General features: G+C 36.6%; 1 protein-coding gene across 1 annotated transcript in view; it reads right to left on the bottom strand.

The window, feature by feature from the left end:
* Cntn3 (contactin 3) overlaps nt 1-26,205 on the bottom strand; it is a 372,688-nt gene that overhangs the window by 216,748 nt on the left and 129,735 nt on the right. Inside the window, exon 4 of the mRNA XM_085686800.2 lies at nt 21,464-21,639. Coding sequence (XP_085542926.2) covers nt 21,464-21,639 — 176 coding nt within the window. The remainder of the gene's footprint in view (nt 1-21,463; nt 21,640-26,205) is intronic.

The following is a 26,205-nucleotide window of genomic DNA, read 5'->3' as shown; positions in this document are numbered from 1 at the left end:
GGCAAAATATTTGAGTTGCTGACACCATTGAAATACAGTGCTGTAAATCCATGAATAAAATATCAAGGACAAAGATGGTCATATTGAAGAATGAGAAAAAATATGATAATGAAATGCAATCAAGTTCCCAAATTTAATGCTGAAACTACTAGGGTAGATTTGGAGATGCAACTGTTTTGATGGTGGGACAATCATAGACCATGTATAATTACACATTTATTATTAATGTCTACTCAAATGGGAGAGAAAGTGTAGGTGAGATGTCATTGAGGATAATCTGTCTATTGATTCTCTTATCAGTCTCTTAACAAGTTGTCCACGTGACAACCTAGGCTAATTGCATATTTTTAGGGTACCTTTCAGTGTACTTGTTAAAACAAACTTTCTTGTGAACTTGTTGATTGGAAGTCATAAACAAGATATAAAGAATAAAATATACTCAAAAGAGCTGAATGTATCTGTTGATGTTAAATCATCATATATAAGTGTACTATGTAGAAGACAATTAATATTTGGTGAGAAGATGACAATGGTGTTAATCACAGTCTCCACACATAAAGTAGAGGGACTGATTAGTGTTCACTGTAGGAGATTTTTATTAATAATTACATTAAGTAACCAAAGTGATGAAAGATTCCATTTTATAGTTTAGGGATTGTGAAATTAAAAGTTTCAAAGTATAATTTATAGAAAATGTATTTTTACAAAAGATATGGACCTTGATGTAGTATATTCTTTTTCACAGACATAATTACAGCAAACAATCCATAAAAGGAAAAAGTTCACAAGTGATATCAGATGTCTTTTACAAGAAAAATTTATCCTGAATTGAACTACCAAGCAAGATATTCCCTACTGGGACTAGGAAATGATGTAAATGACTTTGCACTTTACAACTGTATCTCTAGGTCTAACAAATGCAGATGAAAAGGAGCGGTGGGAAAGCTTTCCAAAGAAATCATTTCTCTGAAAAGTTACAGATTTCAGATATGATTTTAAAGACATTTCTAACATTCGCAAAATATAATCCCAGCCATGTAATGGATGAATATTATACTTGGACTCAATTAAATGGATGCTCTCACAGAAGACGAAAGTAGAGTATATTTTTAGTTACCTACAGCAGAAGAACACAGCAGCCTGAAAATTATGGTACAGGGACATTATCAAACACTGCACACATATAATAGCAGTTCAGGTCATATTTAAAGGTAGAGTCCAATTCAAGCCTTCTCAAGAGCATTTGGTTTTACCGTTCTTTATTTCACCAAAGCAGCTAGCCACTCCTTCAGCAGGCAGGGCCATCTTCTACAAGCACATAATAACTACGCAACTACAAACCAGAATTGCTTTTAGAGTTGTTATGAACTGATTTCTTTTTCTTTTAAATCCCAATAGGAAAGCAATAAAGAATACACCTCCAGTGAGTAAACAGAGGAGAGAAACAAGACAAGTGGATGATTTCGAAGTAAGATGCTATCTGGGGTTCAAGGAAATGAAGCTAATCTATCCTGAGGAGTATTCAATCTACTTCCACTCGCATGGCATTATATTGGAACAGGATAAAAACATCCACATAGAAGAATATCAGAAAATGAAAGGGCTACATAGGTTCATGGCGTTGGTGGCCTCAGGAAGGTTTCAGTGTCTTGGGTACTAAATTCTCCAATAAAGGATTTCAGAGACTCGTATTTTTTTTTATAATCAAGCTCAACTTGGAAGAAATTGGATAAGTTTCACAGAAAGTGAAGGAGAAGCAGCATTTTTCTCCTCTGTACTGCCCCAATCTCCCCAATAGGCATTGATAAAAGAAAGTCACCAGAAATGAAATAAACTTAAGTTGATATCACAACTAAAAATCTCAATCTAGAAGTTTCCTATGAGCGATATTTGTCAGAAAGGGAAGTCAACTAAAAATAATTAGCCAAGGCTCTATATCTCATACATCAGAATTATATGAATGACACAATAAATAATTTTAAAATGTACATGTTATTACGAGGTCAGAAATCTCTTATGTGTTCAGACCCTTAGGATATACTCTCTACATCCCCAGGAGAGTGACTGAACCAATGCATTATATACTGTAAGCAGACTAGTCATATTTAAGAAAGTGGCCTCATTTCAATTCCAGCATTCCCACATACATACATACCTTATCTCATTTCATTCTTGAAGAATTGGCTGGGATAAAAATAATTAAGGTAAGACCAAACTATAATTAAGAATAAAGTAAATAAAAAATTAACAGTCAATTGTTTAGTGTCACTGAATGCCACTAAAGCACATCAGAGGACGGGGTGGGGGAGGTTCTAAACACTCTAGAGTAACAGCTCTGTGGTTACAGCAAACAAGTGCCACTTCTAAAGATCAACATCTACAGACACGTGACAGATGACTGATTTTGTAGCTTAAACATTACTTTCCAATCCTTAAATTACCTCGTCTTACAGAAATAGAGTTTCCAAGCCTGTCATTTAGTTGTTAGTCTCAAGAAACACTGACTGGAAGGGGAAAAAAAGTAACTGTGGTGAGAGGATTGGAAAGGCCACTGTTATAGTATGATATTGGGAAAATTCTCATAACAACGCTTAGACCAAATATCATGTCACTGAATGCTCTCAGCTATTTCCAATCTGGAGCCATTGAAATGAGCTTCATTCCTAAATGCTGGTATAACTCCTAAAACAGAAGGGAAAGGTAGAATTTAGAAAGAATTAAGAGAATGTTTAAAATAATATGTCTGGTCCATCCCTACAAATGAAAACAGTGAGACAAAAAACAGAAAAATCAACCAACTCCGATGTCCTATTCACTGGCTAAGTGAAGCCTAGAAGGAAGTGTGTCCACTGCTAATCACGGGTATGACTATCACAGTGTCTCATTTCACAGTCGGGTTAGTTGTGATCTCAACTTGAAATCCCCTGTCCCAAGTCAATTAATTAATGATGTCTATCTGTAGACTTTAGATATTGAAAATAGTATACAGAGGAAATAGCACAACTCAATAATGCAAAGGAAATAAACTAAGGCTCTAATAGTATCTACCTCCAGAGCAGAAATAGGCAGTAAGAGAGTTAGAGAGTTACAATAACAGGTAACGACAAATTCTAGTTAAGTTTAAAGAACATAAACCCCTCAAGCACCTCTGATAAAAATATAATTTATTGTGTTGATTTCTGAAAAAATATAATATTTTAAAAGTTGAATATAGAAGCCGGGTTTTGGTGCACATGCCTTTAATCCCAGACCATGTCAAAAAAAGAAAAGAAATAAACAAGTTGAATATAAAGAATTATATATACAGTACAAAACTAAAGTATGTCCATACAGTAAGTTAAAAAATTGTAGTGTTGTGCACCATACTAAAGAAGTGGGCATATTTCCAAACCACTGGATGAAGAAAGAATAAAGAACAGTTGACATAACAGAGGAATCCAGGAATACTACTCATGAAGAGACAGGGGAAAGTAACAATATATGCTATGGCATGGATAATTCTCTAAGGAGTATTCTTTGTGTAGAAAGACAATCGTAGTAGACATCATATTATATTATATGTCCAGAACAGGCAAATCTATAGAGATATAGAATAGATTAGCAGTTTCTAGCCATGAAGATGGAAGTCATGGGAGGAACAGAGAGTGACAGCTACGAGGTACACAGGGTCATGAGGGATAATGTAAACATCCTATCTGTGATGGCAGTTGGACAGCTCTGAACACCGTAGGAATCCTGCAATTGTGAACTCTTGTTAGAGAATTTCAATGTCTGTGACCAATATATCAAAATATACTATACAAAAAAGTATGTAAAGGTGTCTTTTCTCAACCATATCATATCCTGAGTTAAGAATGAACCCAGTGCTAAATACAAAGCAATTTCATGAATCTCCTTCCTCTGAGTAGGAGCTGAAAGTTGGCTTTTTTCCACATCACCACAGCTACCTCACTAACACAGGTCTGGGCAGGTATCATGGGCAACCTTCATTGTAAACTTAAAAGTATTTAGAATGGTCTGGAAAATTTACTTCTGGCTATGTCTGTAAGAGTCCAAAGAGGTTTAATGAATGAGATAAGGTACAGAAAACAAGATGGAAAGAAACAGAGCACCATCGATCTCTTTATGCTTCCCAACTGTGGATGAAAGATGATTAAGTCCTTAGTTGGGGTCATGGAGTTCTTGTGGGTTCTTGGAGTTTTCTCTGGCACAATGTTTCTCCCTAACACCAAAATTTTCCCTACTAATATGTCTCTTTTGTTAACCTTACCTTCCATTCTGTCTCCAATCCATCTCCAGCAACCAGTCCACCCAACCTGACCCTGCCTTGATAGAAGGAGAGGAATTCGGTTTTGCTACAATTTAATGTGCCATGCTTTGCTCAAGTCCATGAGAGGCCTGTCCCTTTCTGAATGGAGATGGAGGAAGAGTAGATGTGGAAGGGGGTACACGGGAAAAGAGAAGGGACCACAAGAGAGGAGAATTGAGAAACTGGTATGTAAAATAAATGGAAAATAGTTATTAATATAAAAAATACAAAAAGAAAGTAAGATGACTAAGTTCAAGTTCTTTCTCCTATACCTGCTCTACCCTGGAAGTATTATACTCTAAAGTGTGTTGTCTTCAGATCAAGATGTAGAACCCTCAACTTCTTCTCCAGCCACACATCTGCTTTCATGCTGCTAATTTTCCCGCCACGATGATAATGGACTAGACCTCTGAACTGTAAGTCAGCCACAATTAAGTATTTTCCTTTATAAGAATTCCCAGGGACACGCTATCTCTTCACAATGATAGAAACCCTAACTATGACAGAAGTTGGTACCAGGAGCAGGGTATTGCTGTGATAGACCTGACCAAGATTTTGTTTGGAGGAATGGATTTGGGGATTTTATATTATAAAAGAAGTTGAATGCTTTAAGTGGGGATTAATAGGCCAAACTAGTAGAAGAATCATGGCAGACTGTCGTACTGAGGGTGATTTGAACTGTGGGGCCTCAACTCAATATGTTTCAGAGGAGAAGAATTTTAGTATGTGGCCTACAGACTGTTCTGGTGATATTTTGGCAAAGAATATGACTGATGTTTTGCCCAAAAGGTCTGCCTGAGTCTAAAGTGGAGAGTTTTTGATTAGTTACATTGGCAAAGGAAATCTCAAAACAGCCTAGTATTGACTCTGTTATCAATACTATGATATGATTATCAGTATTCATATTAATATTCACTCTTATGAATATTCATAATGTAAAGGAGCAAGCTGATAAAGGAAAAGTGTAAAGTGTATGATTTAAGGAGAAAATGGATACCGAGAAGTAGAATGGAGCTAATCCTGTGTTCAAAGAGATAAACAGATTAAGGGAAAACCTGATGTCAAATGGAATAAAGTGAGTGGAGATCTCAGACCAAGATCCTACCCAAATAAGCTTCAAATCTATGAAAAGGAATTAAAGAATATTAGCTTAAATCCAGGCATGATGGAACACATCTTTAATCCCAGCATTCAGGAGACAGGCATGTAGATCTCTGAGTTAAAGGTCAGCCTAGTCTCTAGTGCAAGTTCCAGGATTGCCAAGTTTAGGCAGTAAAGGAAACAAAAATTTGGTCAAGATGTAACTGAACAAAAGGGCCTTGTTTCCAACCCAAGCAAGTAGCAGAACATGGCAGCTTCAACCACTTAGTTTTGGCTTTATCATCAAGGATCAAAGAAAGGGGTTATGGAATCTCCCTCTGTGACTATGGATAGCTGCTGAGATCTGTCCTTCCATAAAGGCATAGAAAGGCCATTGTGTAAAGTTGTGAATGGAAAACAAGGATTGCTTTGGAGACCCCCAAGAATTTGGAGATACCAGAGTAATAAGATACCTGCCTAGGAAAGCCATGAATAGAGAGTGGAACCAGTCCAAGAAAAAGAAGTGTGGTATCGTCAACAAAGATGAAAAGAGTTGGAAATCTGATGAACATTTAGACACTAGACATGGAGATACAGAGTTTGGAGTCTGTCTAGCTAGTGTTTGATCTTGCCTTTGTCCAGTATATTCTTAATATGTTCCTTTCCCTATATTTTGGAATGGTAATGTATATTGTATGCCATTGTATGCTAGAAATATGTGATCTCCTTATTCATTTTCATTTTACAGGGGATTATAGTTAAGAGAGTACATTATTCTCAGAAGAGACTTTGAGCTTTGAGCTTTAAACAGAGTTGAGATTATTATAGACTATGGGAACATTTGAAGTTGGACTGAATACATTTCTGTGTTACATTATGCTTGCAAGTCTATGGGGGCCAGGGAATGGAATGTGGTGGTATGAATAGTAATACCCACCACAGTCTTATACGTTTAAATGCTTGGGCCATAAGAAGTGGTACTATTAGGAGGGATGGCCATGTTGAAGGAAGTGTGTCACTATGGAGGCAAGCTTTGTGGTCTCCTATGTTCAAGCTGTGCATAGTGTAGCACATTGACTCCTGATGCCTGTGAACCAATATGCAGCCCTCTCAGCTCCTTCTCTAGCATCATGCCTGCCTGCATATTGTCATGCTTCCCACGATGATGATAATGGACTAAACCTCTCATTAGTAAGCTGACTTCATTTAAATGTTTTTCTTTATAAGGGTATCTATGGTCATGGTACCTCTTCACAGCAAGAGAAACCGTAACTTACAAAACAGGTTACCAAGTCAATGTGTTTAATAACAAACATCATCTTCATCACCACTATTCTTCCTACTTTCTTCAAGCACCAAAAATGTCCCACAAATAAATGGTCTGGTATTCTAACATGCACCTATCTTGATGAGCTACACGACTATCCATCCAAAGCTCTGAGCAAGCAGTCAGTAGTCCCATATCCAACCCATGACCACCCTGTATTGTTTCTGCATCCTCTTTCTTCCTTAACAAGCAGCAACTGTATAAGAGAAGTTATCAATTTCTAGATTCCTCCTAGGATTCATGTTTGCATGATTTCTCCCCTCTGATTTAATTATCAAACAGCAATCTCTATAAATCAAATAACACACTTTGCTTAATTCCCTCTGAAGTGTTAAATAAGGGCTTACATACTAGAACTCTTTATCCTGTGAGGACATTCTGCCAATTTATCTGATGTCATCTTGACCTGAACTTGAATAACCTTCATTCCTTTACACCACACTGGATTCTTATTCTGAGCAAGCTTGAAGACTAGTAAAAATTTTAGTAACGAGAAACAGATGGTGAGGAAAGAAGAAGCTATTGCCTTACTTTACTATATCTGTTATAAATTGCATGTAATTGTGTATCGATCTGATTAAATTTTAGTTCCTACTAAACTCTCAGCTCTATTAAACAAGGACCTTGTTAAGTGCCCAGATTTTTGTGAAATGCCAGAAACTTAGAAATACTCAAAGGATGATCATCAAGCAAACATATAAATATTGTTCTTGAAATCTATTATTTCTTTTGTTTGTTTACCCTTATTATGATAATGTGACAGTAAAAGAGATTTTATATTGTGTCTGTTATCATTGGACAACTTGTTGCCTTATGAATGGAATAATACACATAGAGGCCTAAGAAGAGCACAAATAAAACTTAATGTCAATGGTTCAAACATTCTATTTCAAAGGATCCAGCATAACAAAGTGTCCTAAGATGGAAACATATGATGCTTATTAGATAAAAAGGGCCAATCAAACTTACTAGATCATAGTAGGAATATTAACTGTCTATTTTGATTTCCCATACACATTTGTATCTTAAGAATATGTGAGAACACATAAATATTAAGTAGAAGTTTAAATAAATATGTCAGTGGAATAGCCTCAATGAAATAACTTGCTGAGTTGTAACCTGATATACTATTGTTATCTCATGAACATCCAATCTTCCAATATCTTACAAATACTCATATGATTCAAAAAAGAAATAACAAAGCACAAAGATATTCCATGTATGGGAAATTGTAAAATGAAAAAAGAAATTAAAACATATTGTGTTCTATAGAAACAACTTTGAAAAATCGTGACTTTGTGGTGGCTTATATCTGTAGTCCCAACACTTGATAGTATGAGGTTAGGAGGACTGCTGAGAATTTAAGGCTAGGACAGGCGATAGAGTGAGTTCCAGAACAATCTGGGCTATAATAGAACAGTCTGGGCTATAGTGTAAGACCCTATGCCTCAAACAAACAAAACAAAACTACTCCTTTCCTATGTGATGGAATTAAAAATAATCACTTAATTAAAATATTTAAAAGTTTTAAATGTAGTGATATATGAATTGCATAGTGTGTTGTAATCCTTTGTTTTATGTTAACTTGTTTATAGACCAGCAGGGTACAGCAGCATTGAACTTCATCAAAGTCACTTAAGTTCAAAGCATCAACATGTTTTCAGCTGCATTGTTTATCTCTGAGAAATGAGGTTGCCTACAACTCTCAGAGAACAGGGCTCCAACTAATTATAACCAGAGTATAGCTAATTAGTCTTCCATATCTTTCTCTTTTCAGATAACAGCCAGCCACAGTGGGGGTCAACCTTTAAACTTTCTGCATTTGTTTAAGCTTTCTTCAAAAGTGTATTTTCCAAGTCACACTAGCTTTTAAATATTATGCTCTAAAAAAAGTTAAAAATGTGCTACCCCTCTCCCGACAGAGAAAGACCTTTACTCTGTCAGACCTTTACTCTGTCAGGGTAAAGAGTCAATTTCTACTTTGCATAAAATGTTTAAAAATAGACGGAGCAGAAAAACAAGAAATATCTTCTCTGGGCTCAGCAAATACTGCCCCATGTACCTTGTTAAGAGAGTGATGTGGAAATTATTATAAGCCTGCAAATTCTCATAGGTGTCTCTTCTAGGTGTCTGGGTCAGAGTTCCCTCTCTAGTGAGAAGTGTGTTATATTCCACTTTGAGTCTTGTTTGGTTTAATACAGACAGTGTTGGAGTTTATGCCATTGAATCTGAAAAATACAGGCATTGCCAGCATGGTGCAGGCTCTTCTTTATCTTGGCGAGTGATGAGCTCTGAAATCATGGGTCCTCACTTTCTCATTCATTATTTCATCCATTGTACAGATATTGAATTAATACGTTTTAAATTCCAGGCCATCTGCCAGGTTCTAGGACAGCAGTGAGCAGCATAATCTTAAATCACGTAAGGGAGAGAGAAATACATACATACATATATATATATATATATATATATATATATATATATATATATATATATATATATATAATTTGTACTTAGGGTCAAGGCCTTCCTAAAAATACTGAGAGCAATAAGTGATTAGTAGGAGGCTGAACACTGACACTGATTCTCACATAAAACCATTAGTGATTTCATTAGAGATTCTACTTCTCAGAAATGAATGGAACTGCACAGAATGAAATTGAAGGCTTCAGTCTGGGTCTTAGGTAGAAGCCAAGGAACAATAGAGGAGGGCAAGGTTCTGAAGAAAGAAATGACTAGAACATGTTAGTAGGGACTAACATGTTACTAGGTAACATGTTAGTTCTGAGGTAGCAGAAGTAACAGACCAGCCTAATGCCATCAAAAGGTGGTAGAAAATAGTGAGATAAGGTGGGATTCTGGCTGCAGTTTAAAGACAAAGCAGTAAGGTTTATCGATGAAAAGTGTCCATTATCAGACTTTTTAATAATAACTGATGTTTAGACATGAACAACCAAATAATCTCTCGTTAATCAAAGTGGCTGACTCCAAATCTGATCAAATTCATCAAGCAAGTTCAGATTAGGGAAGCTAAACATAGTCATTAATATAGACTGATGCGGAGGTAGCAGAGAATTATTTGAGAGTAGAAGGAAGGAGATTTATTAAGCCTAAATTATGACAAAACTGTAAAGTGTAATCATGGGTACATTCTTTTGGAAGTGCACTTCCAACGTATCCAAAAACCTACTAATTTTCACACAAAGTCTGTTTTTTACTCACTAATATTGTTTACTTCATTAAATATAAAGAGTCTCAAGAAATAGTCGACTAGTAGTATCATGGTATTTCTAGCAATGCCAGTTACTTATAATTAATGAGACTTAAAAGAAAAACAAAGTTGCAAGGTTGACTCATAAAGAGTAGGGATTGTACAGTGGTTGCTAGGCAGTGCCATGAGGATAAGGAGAATGGCAGTATCTTCTTCACAACATGGGGTGTTAGACTTAATTTCTTATATGAAACAGGAGGTGCTGTCTATGTTCCAGAACTGCATACATCCTGCAGCCTTGAAGGGCTGTGCTCTTTGTTACATCAGAACATTGACCCAGGGAAAGGATCAGAACATTTGTCTATATTCTTGTCTTTGAAATGGGATTGTGGTATTAATGTGTGTCATGGTGGATCCATGAAATTATAAATAATACTAAACTCTGTAAATGCTAAGCTGGTCGTGTGTGTGTGTGTGTGTAAAGTTTAATCTTCTCATTCATAAAAATACTTACAGCTTTTACTTGGCCTATCAGATTTCCTATCATCATTATTTTTTTCAATCTGGGGCTATTAGTATGCCTAAGAGTCACTTAGTTGAACATAAGCATCTTGATATGACAAATGTTAATATAATGATCAAGACAGCTAGCAATGGCTGTATAGTACATATAATACAGATATGCTGAACAAAAAGATAACTCCTGCCTAGTTCAGCCAAATGAAATAGAATGAGAGTTCATCATGCCACAGTAAACGATATGCATGCAATATCAATCTAAGGACTTTCTAACTTTTGGATTCTTCCATTATATATACTACGATTGACTGTAAGTAGCTCAAAAGAATGTAAAGTGAAACTGAACTAGGAATGACTGCTGAATTTCAGCCAGAATGGTGTGCTGCTGAACCTAAACCTCATAGGACTTAGACTTCCGTATTTAACATATAATCAATGTTCCTTATCCATCAACTTCACATTTAAAAAGTGACCTACTTAATAATAGACCCGATCTAAAGTTTAGTATTTCAGATGTTTTGAATGTGAAGAGGGGTAAGATATTAAGTCCCCTTATTGGGTACTTCCAGCTAAAAGGGAAGAGCATGGTCCTCTTTGAAATATGTTTCACAATTGGAGTGACTGTCCTTTCTTAAATGCCACCTTGTTCATACCCTAGTATTTTTCTATTGGCAATTTCACTATTTAATACATCCTGCTGGTATAGCTTGGAAGTGTTCTCCCATGTCCCTGTGTGTGAAATCATAACTGTGAATGTGCAGTATTCCAAGGAGAAAATGCAAATGAAAGATACGCTTTGTTCATGAATGAATTGCATTGCCATTGGACATGAGTTCAATGTTAATGAATCAAAGTGTCTTTAAACAATGCAAAGTTGTGTAATATTTGATAATGGCAATGACGTGAGGCTAATAGGGAGCTCCGTGGATCAATGACTCCATATTTGCAATTTCAGCCACTGTACACTACAAACTGGATGAAGACTGACCACCTGGTTGGTTACATGATGCCAATATACTAACAAGAAATGACTCCCCAGTTAGTTATATCCCCGAGATGCCTGGCAGCAGCAATTATAGCTGCTAGGATATTCTTTCAACCAAAAATAACAAGTCACATATTTTCATAGGCAGTCAGTAACTACTGAAGTACAAATTTGTAACATTAAAAGCAAAAATATTCAACACAAATGAGAACCAGAAGATCAACAAATCACAGAAGAACACTCAAAGTTTTTCTATGTTTGAAAAGCATCACTACACAGGAAAAGTAGCTGAATTCTTTATACTTTAGAATAATCATCTCAGAGGGAAAAATTGAATAGTTCAAATACAAAACATGAACATATAAAAACATATAACAAGATAACAAATAAGATAAGATAACATATATAGACATGAGTGACATATTCACTAGCAATAAACATCTGATATTTGGTTTAATAACCAATCAGGTAGAAGTTAGAGGGAAAATAATAAGTGGAGTATAAGTTATGGCTAAGGAACTGAATACAGACCATGGAAGCTAGAGAAGAAAATAGGAAAGGAAGGAAGAAAGAGATGGAAGAGAGCATGAGGATGCTTTAAAAATGTTTAAAGGAGAGTCAAATAAGCAAAAAACTGAATCTCTGTACAATAAAAATAAAAAGCACACACTGAAAGGTTTCCCTAGGTTTCATGAGACATGTTTCCTAGGAAATACTCTATAAATCATACAGAAATGAGTGTTTTTTCTTTGTGTTACTTGATCTCTAGGCACCCTCTAGTTGCTTCATGCGCATAACTTCATCTAACCTTGATTGTTGACAAGAATCTGTTATCTTGGCTTTATAGACAAGGAGCTTAAAGTGATGGAGGAGGGTTATCTGTCTATTGTGTTATTTTCATTGGTCAATAAAGAGACTGCCTTGGCCCCTTGATAGGACAGAAAATTAGGTAGGTGGAGTAAACAGAACAAAATGCTGGGAAGAGGGCTATGAGCCAGACGCCATGGAGCCAGCCACCAGGTCAGACATGCTAAATCTCTCCCGGTAAGCCACGACCTCGTGATGCTACACAGATGGTTAGAAATGGGTTAATCAAGATGTGAGAGTTAGCCAGTAACTAACTCTCTAGAGATAATGGGCCAGGCAGTGCTTAAATGAATACAATTTGTGTGTTGTTATTTCCGGGGCTAAGCTAGCCATGCAGGAGCCGGGTGAGGCAAAAAGCAGGCCTGCCCGCAGCTCCTCACTACATTAAAGCACAAAGGACCCCATTCTTCCCCAAACGACATGGTTGGTAATCAGGAGAGCAGTGGTCAAACCTAAATAGACAGGCTCATGTGCCTGGGACTTTGATACTAAACATCAAACAAAATCTTTTTATGAATTAGGATTAAAATATATATACTTATACCAACAGGAAAGGGAGATAATCAATGAATCATATTGACTACAAATAGAATAAACTCCCTGAAACCATCTTTTAAGAGTAAATATCTATTCTACTTTTTTTTATATTGCTGTGATCAACATGTTGACAAACCCAACAAATGGCGGAAAGGATTCATTTTAGCTCATAATTCCAGGTTATAATCCAGCATTGTGGAAAAGTCAGAAAGGTGGAGTCATAAATCAGTTCCCCACATTATATCCACAGTCAAGAGAAGAGAGAGAATAGATGCATACATTCTTGAACTTAGCATACTGTCTCCACTCTCACCCAGTTCAGAGTCAAAAGCCAGGGCATGTTGCTGCCTACAGGGTACTGGATCTTCCTTTACCAATTAATGTAATCAATGCTGTGTCCCAAAGACAAGCTCACAGGTCAACTGATCTAGACAACCCCTCACTGAGACTCCCTTCCAAGGTGATTGCAACTGTGTCAGAGTGATGACAGTTAAAATTACACATCAGGGCATTCCAAAAAGGGAAAATGATCTCAGATGGAAGAAGAACGTGCAAGTGACAACAATAGTAGGTGCAGAGTAAAATCCAAAGAATATGAACAATATTCAACGATAATAACCTGAAGCAAAACATAAATTTTATCAATGGCCCTCCAGTTAACAATAAATTTAATTTCTTTCTACCTCTTAAAGTATCCCCCCAAACTGACTAGGTTGTAGTAAAAGAGTTTTAAGGCAGAAATCTACCAATGCATGACAAGAGAATAAAGGTCAAGTGTGAATGTTGAAAGCAGAAATTACAGGACTAAGTCTTTGGTACACAAAGCGGTATTTTCCAACCTATAATAAGAATAGTGAGTCAAATAGTGAACAGAATCAACAAACTGGAGAGTGGCAAACACAGGAGGGTGGAAATGAAGCAAAGACACAGTAAAGGGAATCTACACACCATTTATTCAATATCTTCTGCCCCATCCATGTTAGAAAACGAGAGTTCTATATTCCATGCCCAAAGAGTACATGGGTAAAAAAATAATGTCTACAATAGAGCTTAACATGTATATTTTGTGAAGGGATCCATGAAGAAGCAGGAGGATTAAATACATCTATGTATACAGGACACTATAATCCTTAAGGCCTTTTCCCTCACTCAGCTTCCAGAGTACTAGTGAAGCCCTTGACCCACAGGAAAGAAAACTGGATTGTTTTTCTCCTTCAAGAATCTGAGTTTGTGTGAAGGAAGAACATGTACAGTTAAAGAAAGAAATTATTCATATTTTCAAATTGGATATCATCAGATATAGATATGTTATCAGTAAAAGAGATTTCAAAGAGAAAATTATCTTAAATTATGAGAATGCTGAATTTTTGGCAACTGTTGGATTCTATACATGGGGTGACCACCAGTTGTGTACCAAATGGTGAACCCACAAGGTTACAAAAGATAGCTCTGTCCATACCCATGACCACATGGACAGTTCTAGGTAAAATTACAAGGCCATAAAACATGACAAAATGCCATAAATGTAGGAAAATGACATGTAGGGAAGATTGAGGGAGAAGAGAGATAAGAGGCAGATGAAATAGGGTAGTGGGCAAGAATAAACAGAATACACTATAGATTTATATAAAATTTTCAGAGACAAATATAATCAATAAGCAGCATATGTATCGATTTTGTTCCCAAATATAACTTGAAATGAGTAAAACAATTATCTTCCCTTCTACAGAATGATTCTAAAATAAAACAATGGCATTTTAAAACCGAGGGGTTTTGACTGACAAATGAGAAATAAATATCCGAGCTAGGGAGAAATGGAGAAATGTCATAACAGATATTAAAATCATAAAGGAAGTGTTCAAATAAGGGGTCGGTAATCTACCAAGAAGTATATATATCAAAGGGAAAAATTTGGAAATTTAGGAAAGGTTGTGAACAATGATCCTATCTCAGTGGCTCAAGGCATAAGTCGCAATTCTCAGAAAATCAAGAAAAGGAAAGCATAAAATTCTCCCAACCAAAGTACTCCTTGCTTCAAACCTGTTGGGTAATTAGCATATGATATACAACTTGTCCAAGAAGAAAACAAATTATTATGAAAATTCAGAATCTTATATACAGAGAAAGAATCCCACAAGATTTCGTTGAGAAAAATAGCACCGTCTATATAGAATGTCATCCATCAAAATGGCATCACATTTCCTAAGAACAGCAACAAGTCAGTCAATGAGTAGAAGCAGTTTTAATATTCTGAAGGAAATGACTTCCAACACAGTATATTACCATCTTTTAGTCAAGTACCCCATATAATGATTTCAGGCAGACAATCTAACTCAAATGACTACATAATTCATGCTTTCTTGGTACACTTGAGGACATGGTACTCTAAAATTATGGACATTAGAAATGAGGAAAAACAGCAGACCTTAACGGCACACAGAACAGAGTTCTCAGAAGATATACCTCTGCTGTGTAGGAAAATGAGTCTAAAACTGATCACTCTAAAATCTTTTGGACATGTTGCACCAGAACACTGATAAGGTACCTGATGCTGCTCAAAATCTGAGAGGCTATCCAGAAAAGTGTCCCTTAATTTGGGCAGACTTCAGTGTAAGACAAAAGCAAACATTTTCTCTTCTCTGTCTCTCCATCTTATCCTTCTTCATTCCCTCCTCCACATCCTCCTACCCATTCTGCCTTCTCCTTGCCATCATACTAGATAGTGCTCTCCATATAGATGCATTAAAAGTAGGAACTAGCATCAACAGCCCCATACAATTACTAAGTCACTGTAAAAGAACAAATGACTTGAAGTAAAAACTAAAGAAGCAGAATAATATCTGATCAAGAGAATAAAGGAATATAGAGTAGAGACTGGAACAATGGCTCAGTGATTGCAGAAGACCCAAGTCTTATTTGTAGTACCCATGTTCACTGTTATCTCCAGCATTAAGGGATCCTACACACTCCTCTTGTTTCTGTTTTCACTTCATTAACATACACATATGTGTGAAGACACACATGCATACTCACATATACAATTTTAAAAATGCAATAAATCTTAAAATATCTTTTTTTTAAATTTAAAGTAAAACAGTCTATCATGTAGTAAAACAGTAATGGTATTTATATATTCTTCAATCAAAGGAACTCTGCAATCTCCACCAAGAAATATTCAGCCGATGTTTTATTTACATCAGAATAAATGCAGTTAAAATACAAGAAAGTGATGTGCTAGGAGCAAGGGTTGACAAGGAGCCACAAATTCTACCAGATAATCCCGTTCTCAAAACACAAAGGACTAAGCAAGTCCAAACGGAAAAGCAGAGACCCCCCCTCTACTCAGTAAAGTATGGACTTTAGCTCTTGCAGTTCCTGTGATGTACTTAACTGAGTACTTAACTGGCTGCAAAGGAACTGACAAGTGGAAGGAGCTCTATCACAGGGCACACAAAACCTCGTCTAGATAATTAAAATTTAAATGTGGAAAGCAGAATGTTAACACTTCTATTCGTGCTTCAAGAGAACAACTTTTTCACTTTACAACAAAGAAAGAAAACAATCTAAAGAAATCAGAGAAAGCAGGCTCAAAGAAAAAGACTTAAAACACAAAGTTAGGATATCTGTCCATTTGACAGTGTTAATAAAAAGCTAGCCATTGACAAGCAAATGATATCTGGAACACATAGATGATTAAGAAATCATTGATAACACACAGAGAATATAATTTTTAAAAGAATGCCTCTACAGAGGGATGAGGAGTTTGGAATTAGGGAGTTAATGGCTGCTGGTGGGGTGGAGTCATTCTTCTGTGAGGGATGTGGAAACCGCTTGTCTGCCCATGCTCAAGTGAATTATCACCATACTATGTCTATCGAAGAAACATTAATTTGATTCAGTGGTTTATAATAAATAAAAGAAGTCATGAAGGCTGGAGGGGGTTGAGTTGAGTGTGTTCAGGAGAAGTGAGACGAAGAGGGTTGATACACAATGAGGGTTGATACACAAGAGGATCAATACACAATGTATACATATATGAAATTGTCAAGGAATCAAGAATACATTTTAAAAGATTGTCATCCAGTAGAAATGTACACAATATAGACAACACAGTCAACAAATTAAAAGGCTCTTGACTTTCTTAATTATATAAATAGGACTAAAGTTCACAGCTAATCCCAATTTTGCATTCATCAGTCTCATAAACATTAAAAACTTAATAATAACAAGTATTCACAAGGATGAAGATCAGCAGGTATTTCTAAGTACAGCCATGAAGGAATGAGAAGTTATACATGTATACATTGTGTGGATTGAGATTAAGAAATTTAAAATGTTTGGCAATAGTGGTTATGTCTTCAATCCCACCACTCAGGAGGCAGAGACAGGTGGTTCTCTGTGAGTTCGAGGTCAGCTTGGTCAATAGAGTTAGTGCCAGGACAGGCTCCAAAGCTACACAAAAAAACTCTACCTTGAAAAAAAAAGAAAACAAAAAAAGAAAAATGATTTAAGACGGCAAGATACTTTTAGAAGGATATGCACATACAGTCATAAACATGAAAAAATGCCCAGATAGGAAATGCATTTATTTTAAAACAGTATCCAACTATATAAGCACCGAGGAAGAATGAATCCTCAGCAGGATCTGTTTCTCAGGAGGATAAATGATACTTCAAATATTCCAAATCCTAAATGATAAGTGGCAGGTAATAAATCTTCATGTTTTATACATACCATTTGTACATCTAGTGTAATTCATGGTTTGTAAAACACATTCTACCTCAAACATGGTTAAAATTTAAAAAAAAATTGTAATCAAGAAGTATTTCACAACAATGCAAAGACATTTATTAAAAATAAGCATACTTGGAGTTTTAGACACAACTTCTTAAATATTCAGTGAAGATAGTTAAAAAGTTCTGAAAACACCTCCAACAAACATGAAAAACTACACATTTAACACAGTAACAAATAACTAAGAAAATGTGTAAAATTCACATATCATTTCACATATTTCTTCTGTCCATATGTCTGAGTCTACTGAAAGGAACTGACAATCTCTGTAGAAAACTGGCTTTCTGGACTATTAAAAACCATGTCTTAATTTTATTACCAACAGTATCTTAAAGTGCATTAAAAATAAAATAAACTGTCTTTCTTTCGCTGACACCCAAGTGGGGTAATGGCTATATTTTTACACATTCACTCGTCTATACTGGGCACAGCAGAACTCTCCACCTCACTGAGGGAAACAGAGCGGTGAAACCTAAGACTATACAATGTAGCCTGTGTAGGATAGGGAATACTGTTCGCTGGTGAGGCTGACCATGCTTTTGCCTTCAGTAAACTGTCAGGACTTCTCTAAACCACAGTTATCAATATCCTGCCCACACACAGGTCCCCACATTCATGCTTCCTTTCATTTAAACACTAATATTATATTCTGTTCTCATTTCCAAGTTAAGGACATCTACTGAAATAATTATTAAATATCTTTTACCTCTACTATAATTAATGATTAATAATAATACCCTTCATGACCTCTTTACCAGAGTCTATAACCCTACCGCATTAATTAAAATGTACGGATTTGGTACTTCGTTGGTGTAATGGGTTATGAGGCTTGTGAGCAAGACTGCTTTCTGAATCTTCAAAATGAATCACTCAGGGAAACACCAAAAAATATAGAAAATCGTAAGGTGAAAGAATCTCACTATATACTCAGACTGATAAGCTGTCAGAAACCAAGAATAGGATCAGTTAAAACTCTTAAGACAGATGAAAAAGTTGAAAAAAAAAGTGTCAGGGACCAATCAACACTTTCTGAGTCAAGTTGAAGTTCAGATATGCATCCTGAAATGTTACTTGCCTACTTAGAAGAGTAAAGACACTACCAAGAAATACTTGGTAAAATACTTGGTAAGACAACAAAACAACAGAAAAAGTACATGTAGGCAGAGTTTTTCTGCCCTGACCACCCACTCTGTATCCCAGTAGCTGATTCCAAATTACACAGAGACTTAATATTATTTATAAATGCTTGGCAAATAACTCAGGTTTATTTCTAGCTAACTCTTACATTTAAATTAACCCATATTTCCATTTATGTTTTGCCACTTGTTACCTAATTTTCTACATGTTCTGCTCACTTGGTGTCTGGCTGGAAACTCCATTGACTTGGCCCTTCTTCTGCCCATCATTCTCAGTTTAGCAATCCCATCTAACTTTATCCTATTCAGGTAATGGCCAGTCAGATTCTTCATTAAATCAATCACAGCATCATATATTTACAGTATAAAGCAACATTCTACAGCAAAGAAGAGAAAATGGGAGGGATGAGGAGAGAAAAGTTAATACATTTTGAGTTGAACAGAAATTCCTTTTGTGTTTTGAGCTTTTTCATTTTCTTCATAAGTTTTTTTACTGGATGCAAAGAAAGGAAATGTCAAGGGATCTTTACGGTGCCTGTATCTGTGTCTCAGATAGATACTTCCAGACACCTACATGGAAGGTAAAGTTTGGTGTTAGTCAGACTTTTGTGTCAACTTGGCAAGTTTTTTCAGGAGAAATGATAAAAGGAGAAAGGACTTCTTTGGCTTACTGTTTCATTGTTTTTAGCCCCTTATGGTCAGGAAAGCATGGAAGTAGAGGTGGCTAGAAGAGAGGAGTGTCCAGGAGTTCATAAGGCAGAAGAATGGCCAGGAGTTCAATGCAGAGGAGTGGCCAGGAGTACGAGGTAGAAGAGTGGTCAGGAGACAGAGCAACACCCTCTATGCTTCCTAGATTCTTGCTTTTCCACCTTTTATGCCCTCTGAGCTGCCAGCTGAAGGGATCGTGCTACTCACATTTTGGATGGGTGTTTCACTCTTAGCATCACTCTCAGCTCTTCCAGATGACCCACAAATGGTTCCTAGCACCTACATTTGAAGGCTCACAGACAACTGCAACTCTAGTGGGATCTGATGCCCTCTCTGGCTAACAAAGGCACCTGCCAATTATGGCATATATGCATACATTCAGGCATACGCTCATTCACATAAGAGAATAAGTAAAACTTTTTTAAAAAATGTCTGTACATACAAATGTCTTGTACAAGATGAAAAACAATGAGCTCGACATACGAAATTTTTTTGAACAGACTATAATAATAAGAACACAGTCAAGCATGGTCACTACAAAAAAGAATGCAAAATAATAAGCTACATACTATATGACAAATCAACAATTTCATTGAGGCTTGTATAGGGGTAACAAACAAAAGGTATTACGTTAAAGAGCTTAAACATGGTGGTTGGGGGTGGCGCAAGCCTTTAATGCCAGCTCTCGGGAGACAGAGTAAGCAGATCTCTATGAGTCCGAAGCCAGCCTGATTTATAAGAGCTAGTTCCAGGACAGGTTCCAAAGCTACAGAGAAACCCTATCTCAAAAAAACAAACAAAAAATAATAATAGAATAAAAAAATAAAAGAAGAAGAACTTACACAGTCTAATTTCAGAGTTATTTCAGAGAAACAGAAACAATAAATTAAGCTGATTATGATTCTGCACCAAACAGACAACTAGAACAAGATAGAAAAAAAAGAGAAATAGAAAACAGATAAAGATAAAATGAAATTGAATTTCTGGTTCCAGCCTAAAAATCTCTATGTAAAGAATGTGTTTGGTCTATGTGATTCCATAAATATGGTATAGACATGTTCTTCAATACCCAGGCTCAATGGATTTGCATTGAAGGTCACTGGGAGGTCACTTGTGACAAAGCTACAAGGAAACCACCCATATGTCATCAGGTAAGTTATTTTCTTCTTTCCTGACTGTCTTTTCTATTTTGTTCAGAATTGAAGGATATATTTTTAATTTAAATGGTCAAGAATAAGGGCCACAGGGCTATACAAGGACTTCCTTCTCCTTTCAATATTAGCTCAGTACAAAATGTAGAGTCATTTTTTGGTAAGTACTCTTTTATCTCCATTCTTCCTCAGTCTCAGAGCAGAACTCTTGAAATATATCATTATTGAGCATACACATGAACATAGATACAGGCTTTATAGCTAAAATTTATATTAAATTGTGAATATGATAGCTAAAATTGGTTGACTACATCTGGAATCTACTAACGTCCATATGGGCACACCTATGGGGTATTTTCTTGATTGACTCATTTGAGGTCGAAAGACCAAACTTAAATCTGGGTTACACTTTTCGGTTTCAGGACATATAACAGGATAAAAGAAGAAAATTTATGCCTTTTAATTCCTAGCTCTTAATCTCCCTGGCATGCTCATCTACCCTTTAGTGCTATTAAAACCTACTTTAAGATCCGAACATAGACCAAAGACAAGGTGAGACATGTATTGTAGACCACATACCTACCAGATTCTTGGCCTTTGTGTTGGTACACGGCTGTTGTAGCACTTTCCAGATCATAACCAATAAGTCATTCTAATAAATACACATATATAATTTACTCTATCAGTTTTATTTTTTTCCTCTAGAGAAACCTGAGGAGGGTCCAAAATTAAGTCTTTAAGTTTAAAAAATGACATAGTTCCAAAGTACAAAAGGACCACACAAATTTACATATGCACTTCAAACTATTGGTTTTGCGTATTTACAAATATAAACTTACAGGCAAATTGAAGTTTGGCTTCTCTGCTCACTATTGTTCCAAGAGAATTTGTGGCAAAACACTGGTAACTTCCTGTATCCCAGTTTCTGTTGGGGTTAATAACAATGAGATTTCCTCCATTCAGTTTGTAACGATGGTCCAGACTTGTATCAATATCGCTGCCATTCAGCTGCCATCTGAAATGAAAATGTCAAGGTTATTTCTTTTATTACCAGGCCTATGCTTAAATAAATGGCTCAATGCTGAAAACTCCACTTCAAACATCTGAAGACTGGAATCTCCATATTCAAAAGGTTGAGACAAGAGGATTTTCACAAGCCTTAGGCCAGCAAAACTACCTAGTAAGACCCCATTTCAAAAACAATAACAGACAACAAATACAAATTTTTTGAGAGGCAAAGACTAAAGTTCAGTAGAAACTATAACATAGCAGCATCTCAATGTTAAAAGTGGTGAGTGGATTTCTGATGAGCTGGGGGTAATTTAGCTTGCTCAGTAGCTCACTAGGGGGATATTTAAGCTGGGTCTATGTGAGCAAAGATGAAGCAGAAAGTTGAGGTAATTATCTCAGAAACTTCAGGCCAATCTCATGCTGACAACCACATAAGGGGTGGCACATTTCTTTGATTTATCCGGCCTGATGGAGCACATTTAATAAATTAATTGCTAACTGTTCAACTCCCCAGTTCAATTTGTCTGAGTAAAGCCCTGTCCTGGGGTGTTCATTCCCCCCTTTTCTGAAGTCTCCATTGAGCTATTTACACAACAGTACATTGCAGGAAAAAACCTTAACACCACCTAAGGGCCTCAAAAACTGAAGGCATAAACCCAGAGGGCATACACATTACTATAAAAAAGAAAAAAAAAAGAAAAGAGAGATTTTTAAATAAAACTTTAAATTTTAACCAATAGTAAAAGTTTTTAAACACTAAGTATATCAGGCACACCAAAGTAAATTGCTCCAATAAAAGCCCTACCTATGTGCTACCATAAAAGGATACATTCATGTTGTAAATTAATTCACTCGCCTTTTAGACAACCAAAATCTGATCACAGATACGTATTATTTATACAGTTTAATGTGTGATAATAGTGGGGTAACTCAGCATAGGAATTTTGAGAAAATGTTTGCAATAGTGCCTGCTTTATAAAGGACAACAACAGCAGTTTGAGGTCAACAGTCCTAAAACTCCTAATAGTTTTCCACAGCGATGTTATTGGATTGAATTATAGGTCCTAGTTCCTCAATTATATTATAGAACGTTGAAAAAAACTGTCCTATTTACAAACTATTTAATATACCTTACTAATAATTGTAACCCAAATTTGAAGCTAGATTGATAGAGCAGTGATAAGGGTGCCTTTCAGCACAAATCAAGGGAGGAAAATGTTGAAAATTCTGGCACCTTACATTTTGAGTCATCATAAAAGTCCTGCGATCCAGTGTAAGGGACGGTGAATTGAAAGGCAAAGCAAGTGCTGACTACTAAGCCACAGTTCTAATCAGTCAGCGGGCCTGAGACTGAGACTCAGATAGTGATTCAGGCAGAGTACTATAAATCTTTGACTAGAACAAAAGAGAGAGACCTTGCCTAAACTTGCATGAGGTCTGAGGTGAACTGTGTGAACTCTCTTCAGCAGCAAACTCGGTGTGGGGTTACAAATATGCACCAGTAGCCAGGGATCTCTGTAATGCATCCCAGGGGGTTTCACAATAGTAAAATGAGAAGAGGGCTGGGCCTCTGATCAAGAAATCACCAACCCCAGACAGGGATGGGAAACTAGGCTTCTTCTCTGGGTAAAATTCTGAAATAAGTACAAATAAAACTCCCTCAGATAGTCCTGTGGATCATGTGTTATAGCACTAGAGAGACAAACCCTGAAGAAGAGGGCAAAAACAAAAACAAAACAAAAGAAAACAAAAAACCAACAACAAAAAAAACCCAGAAGTTGATTAAATATAATGGTTTTATTTGGATCCAGGAGTGTATTCTTAAACAAATAGTTTTTTGGCTAAAATTTAGGTCTGTGTATGACTGACTGCTGTGAATTTATCATCGACTGTATTAATGATTTCACTTTGAATTTGGAGATCCATTGTGCTTTTTGCTGGAGAAAGAGATCTGGACCCTCTTTCCTATGAAAGAACAGTAGCAAAATAAATAAGAGGGGAGCCCGACTCCAAAATAGGGTCTTTATGATCACCTGCCTCTCCCTCTTCTCTTGCCAGGATTTCTAGCTGTAACTCCAACTTCAATGTATCCTTCTCTCTCCACTCCTCCTCTCACAGGCTGTCTGGTGCTGTCAGAGGTCCTGATTGTGCCTAGCCAATAGGGGGCAACCGCAGGAGTCAATGGATTGGAGCTCCATCCTGCTGGGAGGATATGTAAAAGTTTTCCCTGTTGTTAAATTAAGGAGTCTACTGTATGCCTTCTACCTGAGTCCCAGTGTCTGAGAAGTTGACACTGTGCCGTCTCTCCCCCTCCCCTGATGAAGACATTAGAGTCCAGGTACACCTCCTGTTCCTGAAATTCAGTTCCCTTTGCCCCTGAAAAGAAAACTTGAATGATGCAAGAAGGATCTTCACTATTTTCTCTTCTCAAAAAAAGAAACTTCCTGATTTTCTGATCCCACCGAGGGAGATCCCCTTAGGTGTCAGGTGTGAGACATGCCAACCACATCCCCTTAACAATGCAGAGTTCTGAAGTTTTGGTACTTTAAGGCGGTAGTTTTAGGATACTGGACAACACCTACAAGTTTTGGTAGTTAAAAATGGCAGTTTTAGAGTATCTATAATTGAAAGCAATGTAGTTGCATACAAAAAAAGAGATATTCTTATCAATTGCTTCAAATCCTGGATGCAGGAAGAGGTCAACTGACTCAGTTGAGGATAGAACTTAAAAGGGAATGGGAGGAAGAGAGGGAGTTGGAATTTGATTTTTTTTAATCTAATTTTTTAAAAAAAGCTGAATTTTATGTCTCTTTACAGTGCCTAAGAAGATGAAAGAAAACCTGGTTTGGGTAGAGCAAGGAAATAGGGAGAATGTTAAAGATTACTCCTACAGAGAGCAGTCTTAAAACCTTGGGGAATATAGTTATGAGAAAACTGTATCCCATTCCTCTGCAAGGGAGAAATGGATTGACTCCAAGTATCAAATGCATTCTTAAGAATAGACTCTTGGAAGCAAAAGAATGAAATTATTAACTTGCCAATAACCATATTACAGTTAATTGGGGATGGGGGTCATGGAGTTTCTGAAAACAAGTTACACATTGCAGGGAAGGAAAAAAAATGCTTAGGTCATCTGATTAATTTAGTGAACTAAGAGTTAAGTTCTGGAAGAGTGTAGTCATTAATACTCAAATACACCAAACCAGGAGAACTTAGAAAGTTCTCAGGCTCGATGGGGCTTTAAAACTCTGGTTTGACTCTTGTGCTATCCAAACTAAAGGCTATAATGAGAAACTCCCAGATGAGGAGCCAGATCTTCTGTGGGAGGGGGAAAAACTTAAGCTGTTAAAGTCTTAAATCAAGAATTAATAACTGTTCCATATTGATCTTGCCATCTTTTGACAAGTCCTTTCATTTTCCAAGTGTGGACATAACTACTCTTTCTGAAGCCCCTCTCTTGGGATCTGGGGGCATAAGGCAGATGACAGTCTCTTTGTCAAAACCATTAGATTCCATCTCAAGGGGAAGGTTGGAATACATTCAACTAGACTGCTACTGCCCTCCTTACTTAAAAGAGCTAGAAGTTAACCTTAGGTGGCTGTCTAATTATAAGTACTCCTCATCAACTAAGAATGCTCCTACAGCAGAAGGCTGAAAGATGGCTAAGATACTCTGTAATCCCAAAATATGAAGCTCTTCTCTTAGACAAAGATGATTTAATTTAGCCACTAGTGACTATTTAAACCCTGTTGAGTTCCTAAATAGAGGGACTCATTCTGTGCCTTCTGTACCAAACCAAGGTCCACCCCAACCCGAGAGAGACTCCTTTTCTTCAAGGACCCAACTATTTACAGATTCTTGCTAGAAACCCAAGGTGAAAGTGAATGCATACTCTGTGATTGATAGAATTCAGTTAAAATTATAGAATCTGAACAACTGACAAATAACTGACCATTGCAAATGTGATTTATTTTCCTTAAACCAGTTCCCTGAAAACTTAAAGAGAAAGGTGGGACTGTATATATGAATTCCCGGTATGCCAAAATTCATACTTTCAGAAAACTCTGGTCAGAAAGAGTGCTAATTAATATAAAGGGTAAAAAATGATATACAAATAATTTAGTGCTCAGGAGTTAAAATACAATTACATGAATGAATTGTAATTTTATGAGTTTCTAGGCACTAAAGATGCCACAACTTTGGAGCACAGGGAAACAGACTAGCTTATGAAATACTCAAGTGCAATGAGTCAAATATTCTGCGATCACATTGAACATGAGAGACTGATAGGTTTCTGGGCAGGGAGGTTAGAAGCTCAAGTGTTCCCATTGCCATTCTGATGGATTTCAGAATCCTATGAAGGAATGCATGATCTCCCTTTTCCAGGACAAAAGGACCTAAATGCATTCCTCTTATCAGTCTATATACCTTCTGTTCCCAGCCACAAAGAAACTGAGGCAACCTCAACCCCCAGCTATTTCACTTCTCTTAAGAAGAAATAATTATATCTCCTGATTTGAAAGATGGGGGGTAGGATTGCAAATTCTTGGGAAATGTATCTGGATATAAG

The sequence above is a fragment of the Myodes glareolus genome, chromosome 3 (assembly GCF_982192425.1).
Source record: "Myodes glareolus chromosome 3, mMyoGla1.1, whole genome shotgun sequence".
Lineage (NCBI taxonomy): Eukaryota > Metazoa > Chordata > Mammalia > Rodentia > Cricetidae > Myodes > Myodes glareolus.
This window is presented reverse-complemented; position numbering and strand designations above follow the sequence as displayed.